Here is a 15,231-nt window from a genome sequence, read left to right as displayed (position 1 = left end):
TTAGGGATCTTCCCCATTTTACAGATTAGGAAACTGAGGCTTAGGAATGCTGTCTCTCATCTATAGTCACACAGCTACCATGTGAGGAGTTTACTTCTGCTTGTAAACTGACATGAAGAAAAGGGAGGCAGGCTAAGAAAGAAAATATAAAACGGGGAAAAGCAAGCAAAGGAAACAGCAAGTGGGCGGAAGCCTCCCTTTTGCCTTTCCTTTCTCCGCCCCCGGCCCCGCAAGGTCGAGCGTCCAACGTGGCCCGCACGCCACCTAGCGGCCGCATCTCTGCGGCCGGCACTTCCGGCCTCGGGATGCTATCATCAGCCAGCGCCCTGAGTCGGCGCCGGACATGTGCGTGTGTGTGGCGTTAAGACGTCGAATGAGGAGGCGGGCTTTCTGGCTCTGTCTGAAGCCATTTCCGTCAGGAGCCGGAAGTCCGTCCTGGATTGCATCGGGGGAGGCCTGTTCGTGGACCTGAAACCTGGGGCTGCTGGTCCTCCCGCACCCGCAGGTTGCCTCATGGTGCGGGCCGCGGCAGCCAGCCCCCGTGCGGATTGGCGGCGCTAAGGCGCCGGGGCAGCGCGCGACATGTCGTCGGGCCTCCGCGCCTCCGTCTTCCCCCGCTGGAAGCGCCACATCTCGGAGGAGTTGAGGCGCCGGGACCGGCTGCAGAGGCAGGCGTTCGAAGAGATCATCCTGCAGTGTGAGCGGCTGGCGGGTCCCGGGAGCGGGCGGGCGGGCGGGCCCAGCCGAGGCATGCGGGGCGCCAGCGGGAACCCGAGGCCGAGCCCCCCGCGCCTCCCGCGCGCCTTGAGGCCGCCCCGGGTACCCAGCGCCTTGGACCCCCAAACGCCTTTTTAGATCCCTTCCTCTTTCACTTTATTCTTGGATGTGACTGTGCTGGATTTTCCTCCTCAATTGGGTATTCTTCACGGGCAGGCACCGTTCATGTCTGTGTTTGTAAATCCCAGCAGCTCACATAACGCTTGTGTTACTTAAATAGGCCGGTTCCAGAAACATCCTGTTTCGGGCATCGTGTTGTTACTGACACGGGCACTGACTTTAAGCAGTAACTCGCTCCGTTACCGTCGTCTTCAGAGTGTAGCGAAATGTTTGCCTTTCATTCCTGAAGATCTGTTGTTCTTCCTCCACTTTGGTGTGCTTTGACTGTTACATATTACACATCTTGAGTCTTAACGTACTTTTTAGTTGGGACATCACAGTCTTTACTGTCGTTGGAAACTTAAGTGTGAAAGAGGTGGCCCACACCCACCCCCGCTGCTGCAATTTGAGTACAAAAATGTTTGTGCCCTTAGATGCCTTCTAAAGAGCCTTTCCTTGCCCCTCCGCCCCATTTTACCATAACTGACGACACATTTGGGGGAAGAAACGGGACACTCTTCGGACTTCTGGTTCTGTCTACCCCTTGAAGTAAGCCTGCAAATCTCAAATCGTGTTGATGAAGCAGTTCAGTGTAATAGTGGGTGCCCTTTATTGAATTCTGATTGTGCTAAATTTATGGTTCCTGAACTTACCTGCACATTAGAATCAGGTGGGGATCTTTTAAAAATTATAAAGCCCAGGCCACATCCCAGACCAACGAAACCCCAGTAGTAGAGGTGGGACCCAGGTGTCAGTATTTCTTGGTGATCCCCAAATAATTCTAAGGTAGAGACAAGCTTGAGTGCTGTCGTAAATATTTGGCATGTGTCGTTTCACTTTATCTTTCCGAAAATTCTATGAAGCAGGTCCTGTTGCCCTTTATACAAATGAGAAAATTGAGACTGAGAAAGATTAGGTCATTTCTCTGGGGAGGTACAGCAGATTGATAGGGCCTGGATTTGGACACAGACTTGATGGCTCCTGACTTTTTTGCACTTTTGCCTTTCTCATTGGGTTCCCCAAGAAACGGCCTTCTTGCTTTGCTGAGCCCATCCTCTTAACTAAAATGGGGAGAAAAGGGAGATGATGAATGTGCCACTCCTGTGCTGATTCCTTACACTCTTAAGAGGCTGGCAGCCCAGTGCTCTTTCAGAAAGCCAGAAGCACAGGAAACTCCTTGCTGAAACGATTCCTCATGGGTTACATAAATTCAGGTCATCGGGTATTTCATCATATGCTTATTCTTTAAAAGCTAATACACTGAAGGTCAAATTGGGTTGGAGGTCTGACGACACTCCCCTTACCAGCCTCACTTACCTGAGTCTGGTTTGCTGCATCTATAAAATAGGCGTGAAGCTCGCCTTGCCTACTTCATAAACACAGTGCTGTGCGTATAAGTGCTTTGAAAGCCATCTACATAACTGTCTATAAATGGAAGGTGCTTGTGATCACATTGACACAATTGAGTGTTTTTCTGCACTTTGAAAATGGACATCTTGAAGGGGTGGAGGATGTTGGAGGAAAGTCAGAAAGACAGGTCAGTCCTGGAGAGGGAACACGTCTTTAAAACAGCTATAGTGAGTAATGCATGCCTGGGAGCTAGGAGAGGAGGCTGGGGGCGGGGGGGGGGGGGGGGGGGCAAGAGGGCAAGACAACCTTGGCCTGTTAAAATCTGCAGTTGAGGCAGGGGACTGACATTTGGGAGGTCACTTCTAGATGGTGGAACAGCCTCACTCTTCATTCCTAGCCTCCCAAAGCAGTCAACCAGAGTTTCCTGTTCAGTCCTGCCTCTGAGCCTGAAGAGAAAGATGAAAAGAGGCTCTGGGGACAGCAGGGGGCCTTTGAGTGAGAGGAACTTTTAAGAAGGCTGCCTCTTGAATACCTCATGTCTTTGATATCACAGGGCACCTAGCTGTAACATTTTGAAGATCTTATTAGAGCCCTTTGACACTGGTGAACATTCAAGTTTGGAATCACTTCCCTGTTCTCTTGAGCTAATTTATTAAATTAATATTGATGAAGATAGTGTTTCTGTTTCTGCCTAGGATTTCCATTTTTAGATATCAAGAAGTAGGACTCAACTCTTTAAGAGGAAAGATAAGCTGTTCTGACAGGAACAGTCACTAGCATAAACCCTTCCAGCTTTTGCTGTGAAGCATCGCTAATCTCAGACGTTGGGGATCTGAAAGCCCCCGTCAGGTGTGGCTTTTCTGTAAGTTTCCTGTGGTCACTTTCTTCTGCTTTGTGCACCCCCTTCCACTTCTGATCTCACTGGCCCCCTACATGCACTTCTGATCTCACTGGCCCCCCACATGCATGTCATTTCTTGCCCTGACTTTTCTTTTGAATTTCTGCACTGTGTTCCCTGTCACATTTATTAAGTTCCAAGGACTCGTTTTCTTCCTTGAGCTCTCTGCTCCTGTGTTCTCCGGCATGTTAGGATCTTGCACCCAGTTGGATGAGCAGGGAACCTCAGAATAATCTTGGACTTCTTACTCATTGATATCTGTTCATGTCACTGCCTGCTTTTAAAAATCTGTTGTTTCGCTATTGCCAGTAAGAAGAGGTCTGAATTTCTCATCCTGCCCTCTCATGTGTTGGTGCAAACTTTTATTTCTAGCCATTTACTGAACAGCTCTCTAGACCTTCTGCTTGGACTGTCTGTTGTCTTCACCTGTGAAACCATCTGAGAAAATGAGGAAAAGTTCACTCTTCCTTTTTGTACTTGACCTCCACCCCACCCCCACCCCCATTACACTTTTTTAGCTCCTTGAGGTCAGGGACTCTGGTTTGTGTTTGTATCCCTAGTGCCCTGATCTTAGATTAAATATTCCAGGGACTCTCTGGCAGTCCAGTGGTTAAGACTTGGCCTTCCATTGCAGGGGGTGTGGGTTTGATCCCTGGTCAGGGAGCTGAGATCCCGCATGCCTCGCAGCCAAAAATCCAAAACATAAAACAGAAGCAATGTTGTAACAGAGTCAATAAAGACTTTTAAAAAATGATCCACGTTAAAAAAATCTTTTTAAAAAAAATTCCAGGGCTTCCCTGGTGGCGCAGTGGTTGGGAGTCCGCCTGCCAATGCAGGGGACGTGGGTTCGTGCCCCAGTCCGGGAAGATCCCACATGCCGCGGAGCTGCTGGGCCCATGAGCTATGGCCGCTGGGCCTGCACGTCCGGAACCTGTGCTCCGCGGCGGGAGAGGCCACAACAGTGAGAGGCCCGCGCACCGCAAAAAAAAAAAAAAAAGTATCTTCTTTCTAAAAAACTTCCAAATATAATAAGGTAAAGGTTTCCTCTCTTACTTAGAGATGCATAGCACTTCGCTTTTCCATTGTGTTTTGGTATGTTTGTTGCCTCTTTCCCAGGTAGAAACAGGTAGCTGTGGGAGTAGAAAGCATGGGCACGGGGGCGTCTTGGAGGGATTTTTCATAGGTTCCTTTGTCTGGGCTGCCTGTGCTTGGGCCAGGAAGCGTCTAAGGAGCGCATGTGCCTGGAGTTTGGACGATTGCTGTAATCGGTGGTAAAGTACAGTGCCTAGTACTTTGATACCTCATAAAAGTGAAACCTGCCCAGTCATCTTCTGGTTATTTCTTTGGTCCAAATCTTTATAAGATGTTAAGTAGTAATAAAGCATACCTGGGTTGTAATAACTTTTTTTTTTTTCTTTGCTAGATAACAAGTTGCTGGAAAAGTCAGATCTTCATTCAGTGCTGGCCCATAAGCTACAAGCTGAAAAGCATGACATACCAAACAGGCATGAGATAAGGTATTCTGAAACGATCCTGTATTATTTGTGTCTCCTGAGATAAGGTATTCTGAAACTATCCTGTATTATTTGTGTCTCCTTTTTAATTGAAATTTGTCTCAGTTCAGTCGTCACTTCCCTGATTTTGAAGCAAACCAAGTACTGTGTTTGTGTTCCACTTTTTGTCAGTTCCTTTCAAATAAAAACTTCTGAAGCCAAATAACTAACTATTTAAGTTTTTTTTGAAGGTACGTAGCTACCCACCTAGAAGGCTCATCATCAGTGTGATGTGAGCTTGAGAAATTGCTTAAGACGAGTAACCAGGCCAGTTCCTCCTGTAGCCTGCCAGGGTTCACTTTTTCTGAATAATCAGACAAGTAAGCATTCTTGAGCAGATTTACATAGATCTTGTCAGTACAAGATTGACTGGCCTGTAAACATCAGCGCTACAGGTCTATGTGATCCTTTTTAGTTCAGTGTTGTTTCCATGTATCTTAGTGTGCAGTCAAACCAGTGGGTTGCAGAAAGCTTTTTTTTTTTTTTAAGAAAGATTAGGCAGAAATCTGCATTTTATAGGAAGGCTAAGTATTGCTTCACTAAATATGTGAGTATGTGTTCATGGTGGGGAGTTTAGTATCTTTACTTGGGTCATTCATGTAAACTATCTCTTTTTGAGGGTCATGGTCCTAAAAAACCTTAAAGCCATACTTCATGCGAGTGGCTTAAATGGAATCATTCTGGAGTCTTACTGTCCTCCTTTTCCATTTGTTCATCACGTTTGCATATTAAATTTTGTGGTTTGTATGGGAGCAGTACCCATTATTGTTCTAAAATCTACAAGCTTTTTTGCATATCAGCTAACATTTAGCAATTGTAAAAACAAAGCTGATGGTAATTTAGGATTTTAGGAAAAAGACAGAAATGCTGGGTGTAGCTTGTCATTTACTCCTATAGCCATATTTGCTAATTACTTGCCATCCGTGTTTCCTCATCTGGCGAGGTGGTTCCGTTGTTGCTTAAGAACAATTCAGGAGATCGTGCCTAGCTGTGGTCCTGGGAGGCCTTCTGCAGGATTTAAAATATTAGTTGCTGTGTTCCGGTCAACTTTAGGTGTAGAGAATCCGTTTCGCCCTTTTTCATCTAAATTCAGTCAACTGAAACCTTGAAACATTTTATTTCTATCTGGTTAGCCTCTTGGTGACTATATTCCTGCATCCTTTATCTGTCAGCGAAACTCATTTGCTTGGAAAGGTGCAATAAATAAATATACAACATTCTTTTAACTGAGTATCACTGGGGTGGTAATTTAACTGGAAGTCCGTCCTTCCTGCAAACTTGTGTTCAGTCAGGCCTCTTCCTGACTGCCTTGTTTCTATTAATGGTATCCTTATTTTCCACAAGTCAGCTATGATTCCTTTTTCCCTTGGTGTCCTGCCCCTCCCCCTTTGCAGTCAGCCAGGCCTGTTGATTCTTTGCCCGAGTGTCCTGTGCATCTGTCCCTTGGTTTGCATTTGTGTGCCACCAGCTTCGTTGCTTCCATTCCTAGACTATGGCAGGGGTCTCGTTCACTGAGTCATTTTGTGACTACAGTGTGGGCCAGGCGTTGGGATACAGAGATGAATAAGCCAAGAGTCCTTGTTCGCAAGGACCTGAGCCTCGTGGGGGAGAGTAGCTCAGTGAGGCGTGTGCTAGTAGGATACAGGTATTCACAGAAGACGGGGATCTCATTGGCTGCTTTCTCTCTCTTCTGGGCTCTCAAGTCCTGCCCATCGCATTCTAATTAATCTTGAAACACACTGTGTTTAAAAAGCTTTATCTCGTCAATTATCTGACTCCTCTCTTAAGTGTTTTAATCCCTTTGCTTACTGAATAAATCAAAGTGAAACTCATCCCTGAGAAATAGTTGATTCCAACAGTTTTCTAAGTATGCCTGCTAGACCACAGCCTCAGAGATTTGTTAGAAATGCAGAATGTTGGGCCTCACCCCAGAGCTCCTGTTTCAGAAACTCTAGGGGTGGCGCCCAGTAGTCTTGTTTTAAGAACCTTTAGGTGGTTCTGATGACCTCTAACATATAAGAACCACTGCTTTAGTGGCTACTCAGTCCTTGTGAAGTATCCAAGACACCCGGGACCATGTTAGAAATGCAGATTATTGACCCTTTTCTTCATCGACCTGATGAATCGTTCTGGGATGGGGCCCAAGAATCTGAAACCTACTCTCTAGGTGATTCTTTTTTTTTCTGCCTAGTGAAGCACTGTTATTGGGCTTTTGTAAGAAGTTTGACTTTTATTGTGAATAAAGTTGGAAGTGGTAAAAGGCTTTGAGCAGAGGAATGAGTGCCCTGTATCCTTGCCTTTTCTCAGGATTCTCTTCAGCTCCTTGGAGGAACAGACTAGTTTTATGTTTCGCATATTTCACATTGCTTTGCATTAAAATAAGGGGATTTGATAAAAATTATTTCTTTTCCTTCTAATCCCCATATGCAATCAATCACCCAGGCCTGTTGCTTCTTCTGCCTAATTTAGGGTGGTTTCTTATAAGGTATGTGCCGCTTTCTAGTCTCTTGGCTTCTAGTTCATGGGCCAAGATTGGGGAAGCACTATGTTGCCTCAAAGAATGCAATATTAGTGTTTCTTAGAACATGTAAGAAAAATGCTTTTAGAGATGGAGGGTAGATTTAGGAGGGAGCATCATTCTGCTGCCTTTTCCCTCTTTATTTCTTATCGGTCATTGGGAAGAGACAGTGCCCCCACTTCAGATGGTGGCATCCTAGTTTGCCAGCCATCTTCCTTTTCTCCATCTGTGTGCTTTCCCTGGGGAGTGGTTTCAGCTACTCACCGTAGTCTGATAATTTACACCTGTAGCTCCAGCCAAGACCCCTCTCCTGAATTACAGATCCACAGTTCTGTTCACCTGCTGTTATTTCTGAGATAGTATGCAAACACCTGCAAACTTTCCCAAATTCCATTGACTCTCGAGGTGGCCTGAGCTCCGTCCATGGCTTTAGATACATCTGTTTGCTGACAGCTTCTATATGTCAGCCTCCAGCTTGGACCTCTTTACTTGAAGTTCAGACTCTTAACAATATGCAATTTCCACTTGACATGCCCACTTGGATGTCCACGGTGAACTCGCTCTTCAGGCCTCCCCCAACCTCTTGCCCCCGTCCTTCTGCCTCAGTAGGTGACGCCTACCTTTAATCAGCCACTCAGGGCAAAAGCCTTGGAGTTGTCCTCGACTCCTGTCTTTCTCTCATTCCCCACAACCAATTCAAAGGCAAGTCTTGCAGTCTCTCCAGAGTGGATCTAGCTAGGATCTGACCACGTCTCACTGCCTCCGCTGCCGTCACCTTGTCCCGATCTGCACTTTCTGAGTCTGGAATATGTAATAGCTTGCTAACTGGTCTCGCTGTTTCTGCCCTTAACCCCTGCAGTGTGCTCTCCACCCAGCAACTGTAGCGATCCTTTCAAAACGTAAGTCGTTCCTCTGCTCAAAACCCTTGGCGGCTTCCAGTCATGCATAGGAAAAGCCACAGTCCTCGGGGGCCTGCGAGGCTCTGAGTGGCCTCCCCGATCCTCCCTGCACCCCCTGCCCTGGGCGCTGCGGTCACACTTGCCCCCAGCCTCTCCAACACTTGCTGTTCCCTCCACTCACAGGGCCCCACCCCCGGGTCCGCATGGCTTGTTCCTCACTCTTTTCAGTCTTCAGTCAAGTGTCATCTCTCGGGATGCCTTTGATTACCGCACGTGGAACAGGAGCCCTGTCGCTCTGTCCCCTTCTTTACACTGCTTAGTTTTTCTTCACAGCATATCTGACCACCTGACTCCATCCATCTACTCATTTGTTGTCTGTCTACTCTTAGCCGATTGTGCAGCTTCCTGTTCCCTGCCTTCTCCCCGCTAGGCACCAAAACAGGGCCTAGCACAGAGCCGGCACTCAGATACTTGTCGGGTGAGTGGACCTCGTTGTCTCCTCCCCGTTTACCTGAACTTTATTCCGGAACCCATCCTTTATTCCTGACGCAGCTGGTGGTATGGGTTGTGGCTGGTTGGTTTTACCCTGTGTCTCATATCTCCTACTTTCTACTTTAGGTTTGTAGTGACTTATAACTCTATTGGCCTGGAGAACTGAACTGCTTTCTTGGCTATATTGTCATGTACAGGTTTGAAATTCTAAGGTTGTTGTTCCAGTGCCTGATTGAAGGGCTCTGGGGTCTGATTTTTTTTTTTTCTCTTGTTTACACGTTCTCTTCATCTGCCTGGTTGGGGCATTTAGTCCTGGACATGATGGTGCATGGAATGATAGTCAGCTGCAAGAAATGGCCCAGCTGAGGATTAAACACCAAGAAGAACTGACTGAATTACACAAGAAACGTGGGGAGGTAAAGATAGCTCCTCTCCTCGTCTGTCTTGGGGGTTGGGGGGTGGGGCAGGCACTCCCACTGGAATTTGCAGCCATCCTGGCTACATACGGCATCACCAGCTCTATCTGTGGGAATGAAACAACAGAAAAGATGTGAGACCTCTGTCAACAGGTGGGCAAGCCATTGAGATAACAACCAGGTTGTCATGCTCCAAGATGGCATGAAAGGTACAAGTGGAGAAACATAAAAAGAAAGAAGCTTACTCCTTGATTGACTGAAAGTCTTAACTAATACCTTCATAAAGCGTGAAACCTGCAATTTCAGAAAACTTCATTAGGAAGAATCAAGTCCTGGGCTGTGTTTACACTGGGTGGTGGTCTAATGGCAAGTTATGAAAAAGTGCAACTTACCATTACTTCAGCTGAATTGATTATCAGCTGAAGAGTCGGAAAAGGTAGCTGGGGTGGAGGGGTAGCCAGGCGTTCTCAGCAGGAACCTGGCGGTCACCTGGAGCATTGCTCGTCTATCCAAGGCTGCCTTCAACAGGGAAAGCGCACGCTGTGCCCCCGCGCAGCCCCTTCTCCTCTCGGCCACCCAGCTCGTTTCTTCTTGGTGCCTTGGCCCCACCGCACAGGCACCTGTTTTTTCTTTAAAGTAAACCGCAATTATGAGTTTCCAACTGAGGTCCTAAAATCTCTTGTTTATGAAAGTGTTCTTCTTTACCCCCAGTTAGCTCAGTTGGTGATTGACCTGAATAACCAAATGCAGCAGAAGGACAAGGAGATGCAGATGAATGAAGCCAAGTGAGTAGAGAGCACGCTTCCTTCGGGACTGGTCGTGGGATCTCACCGCCTGTTTTACTGTACTCTTGTGAGCGGGGCCAGTGGTGATCGGTGGCAAACAGTAGCCACACTGGGCTCAGCACAAGTTTCGTTTCTGTGCATACATAGCCTGGGGTCCTTTTCTACCCTCTGAGGATGGAAAAGGCAAGAAGAGTGCCCTCCGTCCTCCAGGGCCCCAGCACACCCCTGAGAAGTCAGCTTCGCTCTTGGAAGTGTCCCTGAGGCATTCACAGTTCTCCCCATGGCCATTGCCTGGGGGAGCGGGTGTCTTCTGTGGTGGGGATGGGACCAAGATAGCCCAGTGCCCGGCCATTGGGAACGGGGATGAGTTTGTGGGCAGGGTTGTTCTTGATCTGGGAGAAGCCTACCGGTCAAGATAAACAGGGACTCCAAATCCTAGGATCTTTGAGCTGGAGGGGAGCCTGGGTTTCATCTGTGCCTTTTCCCTTACTCCGCAGAGAGGGCTCTCTAGAGGCTTAGAAAGGTGGGGAGCCTACTCAGGCGTTCACACTCAGTGAGTGATAGAGCTGATGGAATGCACAAGATACCCAGCCTCCTTTTAATCTCCCATTACTACACTATTTCAGCATCAAAAGCTCCCTCTTCCTTCCCATCCTGCTTTTCTAAAAGATACTTTAACTAGTCATTCATAGTCTGGATGAATTTTGCCCTAGGTGTTTCCTCTCCATTAATGGGATTGTCCTGTAAACCCCTGGGGCTGGGCTTGGCCAAGTGAGGTGCCTGCTGTGATGGCTGAGGTCATTGTTGGTGCCCAAGCTCACACAGGTCTTGTGCAGTATCCCTCTCCCGTCATGTTTTCAGAATTGCAGAATGCTTGCAGACCATCTCTGATCTCGAGACCGAGTGCCTGGAACTACGCACTAAGCTTCAGGACCTTGAAAGAGCCAACCAGACCCTGAAGGATGAATATGATGCCCTGCAGATCACTTTCACTGCCCTGGAGGAGAAACTGAGGAAGACTACTGAGGAGAACCAGGAGCTGGTCACCAGATGGATGGCTGAGAAAGCCCAGGAAGCTAATCGCTTAAATGCGGAGAATGAGAAGGATTCAAGGTGGGAGATGAATCGGCAGTCAGTGATTTCCATTGTTTAATGAAGTCGCACCTAGTTCTTAGAAAAGAAAGAAACCAACCTGGCAGCTCTGACCACAGGGTGGGGGCACCAGGAAGCACTAACAAAATTAGAAGTGGCGGTGGGTGTGAAAGAGATTTGCATTTATAAGAACACTTTTACAGCTGAGCAAAGGATTACCTCCCAAAAGGGCTTTGGCCCGTTGCTATTTTTGCCAGCAAATTCTTTCCATGTTTCAAGAAGAAAAGCTAGTTCTTGAACAGTGTAAATTAAACCAGAGTTAGAAAAAGCGTATAATCCTCCCCCCCCACGGCCCCATTTTGTAAAACTATTCCAACCCATAGCAAAAACTCTGATCTGGCTAGCGTACAAGAAGACCGTGAGCCAGCCTCACTAGTAATGAGTTCAAAAGATTAGAACATTTTATTTTAAATCCCCACATCAGTAGTTTAGAATTTGAAAAGATTATTGTAGTTTATCTAAAAGAATAAATGCATGGAATAGGAAAGAGCCTTAAAGAATAACAAAGAGCCCTAATCCTACCAAATAATATATGCAAAAAGATTTTGAAATCTGTGTAAAAACGGAAACCAAAAGGTAGAAGCAAAAAATGTTACTCTCTGCTGTTTGTTTTATGAAAAATTCCTAAATAGGAGTATTGGAGGACTTTCTAAACATTAAACGTAATGGTAGCTTTTCCAGTAAGCAGCCTGAGGTGACCTCTAAACATGGTTCGCTATTCACTTGACCCAGAAAACCCCACAAAATCATGCAAGTCAAGAGGTTCAAATCTTCATGTTCACTTTAAGAACACTTGTGAAACTGCCCAGGCCATTAAGGATATGCACATCCGAAAAACCACCAAGTATCTGAAGGATGTCACTTTAAAGAAGCAATGTGTGCCGTTCCGTCGTTACAGTGATGGAGTTGGTAGGTGCGCCCAGGCCAAACAGTGGGGCTGGACACAGGGTTGGTGGCCCAAAAAGAGTGTTGAATTTTTACTGCACATGCTCAAAAATGCAGAGTAATGCTGAACTTAAGGGCTTAGATGTAGATTCTCTGGTCACTGAGCACATCCAGGTGAACAAAGCCCACAAGATGCTGCACAGGACTTACAGAGCTCATGGTCGGATCAACCCATACATGAGCTCTCCCTGCCACACTGAGATGATCCTTACTGAAAAAGAACAGATTGTTCCTAAACCAGAAGAGGAGGTTGCCCAGAAGAAACAGATATACCTGAAGAAACAAAAACTTATGGCCCGGGAATAAATGCTGCAAAAAATAAATGCAAATAAAGGTTAAAAAAAAACACCCCCCCCCCAAAAAAAAGTAATGGTAATAAAGAATGGACTGTATAAAAATTGTAGGTTTCTTAACATCGAAGAACACTATAAAACAAGGAAATAGGCTATGCTATTATAAAATATGTATCCTTAGTATAGAGTCAGTAAGGAACAGGTGAGCATTCAGACAGAGGGCTGTAACATAGATAGTTCATGAAAGAAGTGGACGAGCTCAGTGAATCTGGCAAAAAGGATTGTTGGGAGGAAGGTGGGACAGGCCCCTCACATTGCTGATGTGAAGGCTGTTTCCCTAACCCCTGGAGGGCCCTGGAGATGGCAGGCACCTGAAAATGGTTCCCACTTGTTGGCCTTTATCCTGAGTGATGAGGTTCGTTCACAAGCACGATTTTGTGATAGTCCATTATTCACAGTAGTGAGAAATTAGAAGCGGTATATCCCTTGGTGGGGGGAGAAATTGTGATACTTTCATACAGTGGGATTTTGCAAAGTCTTTTCAAAATATATATACGTCTTAAGTTTGTATTAAGAAAACGTGAGCTGTCCTTATATTCTTTCTGTCTCATGTTTAAGTAAAATTGCGTGGCTTATATGTGGAGCTCTTGGGCAGCTTAGGGGTGGTAAGGACACCGGGGCTCCGTGGAAGTTGTTAGGCTTCGGGCTGAGAGCCTGCCTGAGGGAGAAGTGGGCAGGCGTGTGGTTCTGCAGAGGGAGAGCCCTTGATCATCACCGTGGGCAAGGACAACCCAAACTTTCTAGTGAAAATGGGGAGTGAGGCACGTTACATACCTGCCCTTGTTCTGTCCTTTGGAATGTTATCCTAGGAATATACCATTGCACGTATAACCATCTGATTGCACGTGTGGGACCTGGGGATTCTTTTCGTTACTTGACTCAACTAGTTCCTCCTTAGAAGCCTTCCCCCTTCCTACCTATTTCCCAGATTAGATGTCCTTCCTCTCCTAGCAGCTTTTGTTTACCTGGGTCATAGTGGAGCGCTGTTTTTTGAAATAGCTGCTTGTGTTCCGCCTCCCTTGCAAGGCTGGGGTGTGTCCCCACAGGCAGGCACGGTGGCTGCTGTGTAAGAAGCTGTCAGCATTAAAGAAGGACATTTCCGCTGTCGTAATGAAGCCTGGGCTGCGGGTGTTTTTTTCTCCCCGTGACTCCAGCTCTGTCCTTTACCCACTCCTTGCAGACAGGTGCCTTTCCTTTAGAGGAGTGTTACACACCCCGCACCGGGATTCTGCTTTCCCCTCAAAGATAGTTTATAGGTCATCTATTCCAGCTAAGAAAAATTTGTTAACCTGTAATTTTTGTCACTTGTCCTGTAAAACTGACTCTTCATCTTCAAGGTTTAAGATTAAGAGTGTAAGGCACTTTTTCAAGCTAGAGCCTCATCCCATCGCAGATTCTGATGTGCCACCTACAGGACTTTGCCCTATTTTGAGAATTATCACTATAGTAGAAACTTTTTTAAAAACTTAGAAAAGTTGTTTTTTAATTTAGAAAAATTTTTAAAAATTCCAGCAGAACTCTTGACCTGAGCTCAGTAGCAGTGCTAGAGTTCTGGGTTGGGGGTCCTCCACAGCGAGGGCAGAAATGACAGATAGAGGTGAACTTGCCATGGAAAAGAGAGGGAGGCCAAGGTTTAAAGGTTAGGAAGCTCCTGAATTGAGGACTTGGGAAGGAAAGACAAAAATGATTCTGAGAGGGGAGAGAGTGGAAGCGGCTGCTGACGACATTAAAATTCTGCTGCAGCCAGGACTTGTGTGTCCAGCCCTAGTAAACTGAAGCCTTGTACATTTTGATGACTCAAGAATCTCACTATACCTCAGTTTCCTCGTCTATAAAATGGGAATCATAGTACTTAACCTCAAAAAGTTTGTTATAAGTGTTAAATGAGTCAAATTCTGTAAAATAAAAAAACCGTGCTAGGTACAAGTAAATTTTTATTATTATTCATGCTCTTGATATGTTAGCGTGAGACTGTTTACTTCAGAAAACTAAGTCTCGACCATGACTAACCCTGGATGAACATGATGCATGTTTCTGTCCTGAGAGGCCCCGGGTCCCCACAGGCAGGCTTCTCCCTTGCTGGTTCACTGCTCTCTCTAATCCCTCCTAGGGCTTTGCTCTGAAATCCATTATAATAGGATCCTTGCTGAAGTTACAGTTGTGGATTTGGGACTTCGGGTATCTTTGTCCAGGGTAGTTGTTACTTTAAGTGCATTGAATATTCAAATGTGTTACTAAGTAGTTTTTTGAGAGACAAAACCCCATGCTTTCTTTAAGTAGACATAAATAGTGGGCTTTTTTTTTTTTTTTTTTTAAATAGGAGGCGGCAAGCCCGGCTGCAGAAGGAGCTCGCAGAAGCAGCAAAGGAACCTCTCCCAGCTGAGCAGTGAGTAGAGATGTACAAATCGAAACTATGCTCGTAGTAATTTGATTTGCTGTTTTGAAATAGTCTTACAATATTCTGTTTCTATAAAACCATTTTACAAAATGTAGAAGGAAAACGAAAAGACTTAGGGCAGCAAATAAAAAACACCCATTACCTTCCAGAAAGTTGTTCCAGTTTATACTCATTAGCTGTGAGTGTGAATTCTGACTTCCTCCACCCTTAACCAGTGACAGCCTCGCTGTTTTCCTGTTGAGACCGACCTGTTTTCTGCCTCTGGTTGGAGCTGTTGCCGTGTGATGCTGGGCTGGGGTTCTGTCTCTTGCTCTCTTCTTGGTTTGTGGCTTCAAGTGGAGCTTGGGCAAACCTTTGAAGCCTAAGTAGAAACTGGGATTTCCTGGAACAAAAGCAATTGAGTCAATATGGAGTTTTTCCTAATCTGAAATTGGGTGGAGGGTCTTCCCTGAGATTTGAAGCTTTGTTTTCAGAGCAGTGGGTATTTTAGTGACTAAATTCCCTTTGCTCTGGTTCAGGATGTGGGGTCTTCTCCTCTTTAAAATGGACTCTGGAATATAGTATTAGAGTTCTGATCTTCTGTTTTTTTAAATGTT

The 15,231-nt window shown here is 46.0% G+C and overlaps 1 protein-coding gene across 3 annotated transcripts in view; it reads left to right on the top strand.

The window, feature by feature from the left end:
• The first annotated feature begins 451 nt into the window (after window positions 1-451).
• Window positions 452-15,231, top strand: part of ATG16L1 (autophagy related 16 like 1) — a 46,865-nt gene continuing 32,085 nt past the window's right edge. For 2 of the 3 annotated variants that reach the window (XM_060015912.1, XM_060015911.1), the window contains exons 1-6: window positions 452-697; window positions 4,548-4,641; window positions 8,897-9,002; window positions 9,714-9,787; window positions 10,649-10,900; window positions 14,558-14,623. In XM_060015912.1, coding sequence (XP_059871895.1) covers window positions 583-697; window positions 4,548-4,641; window positions 8,897-9,002; window positions 9,714-9,787; window positions 10,649-10,900; window positions 14,558-14,623 — 707 coding nt within the window. In that variant the 5' untranslated portion in view covers window positions 452-582. The remainder of the gene's footprint in view (window positions 698-4,547; window positions 4,642-8,896; window positions 9,003-9,713; window positions 9,788-10,648; window positions 10,901-14,557; window positions 14,624-15,231) is intronic. The other variant, XM_060015913.1, reaches the window with a different exon arrangement.

Source organism: Delphinus delphis, chromosome 7 (genome assembly GCF_949987515.2).
Source record: "Delphinus delphis chromosome 7, mDelDel1.2, whole genome shotgun sequence".
Lineage (NCBI taxonomy): Eukaryota > Metazoa > Chordata > Mammalia > Artiodactyla > Delphinidae > Delphinus > Delphinus delphis.
This window is presented reverse-complemented; position numbering and strand designations above follow the sequence as displayed.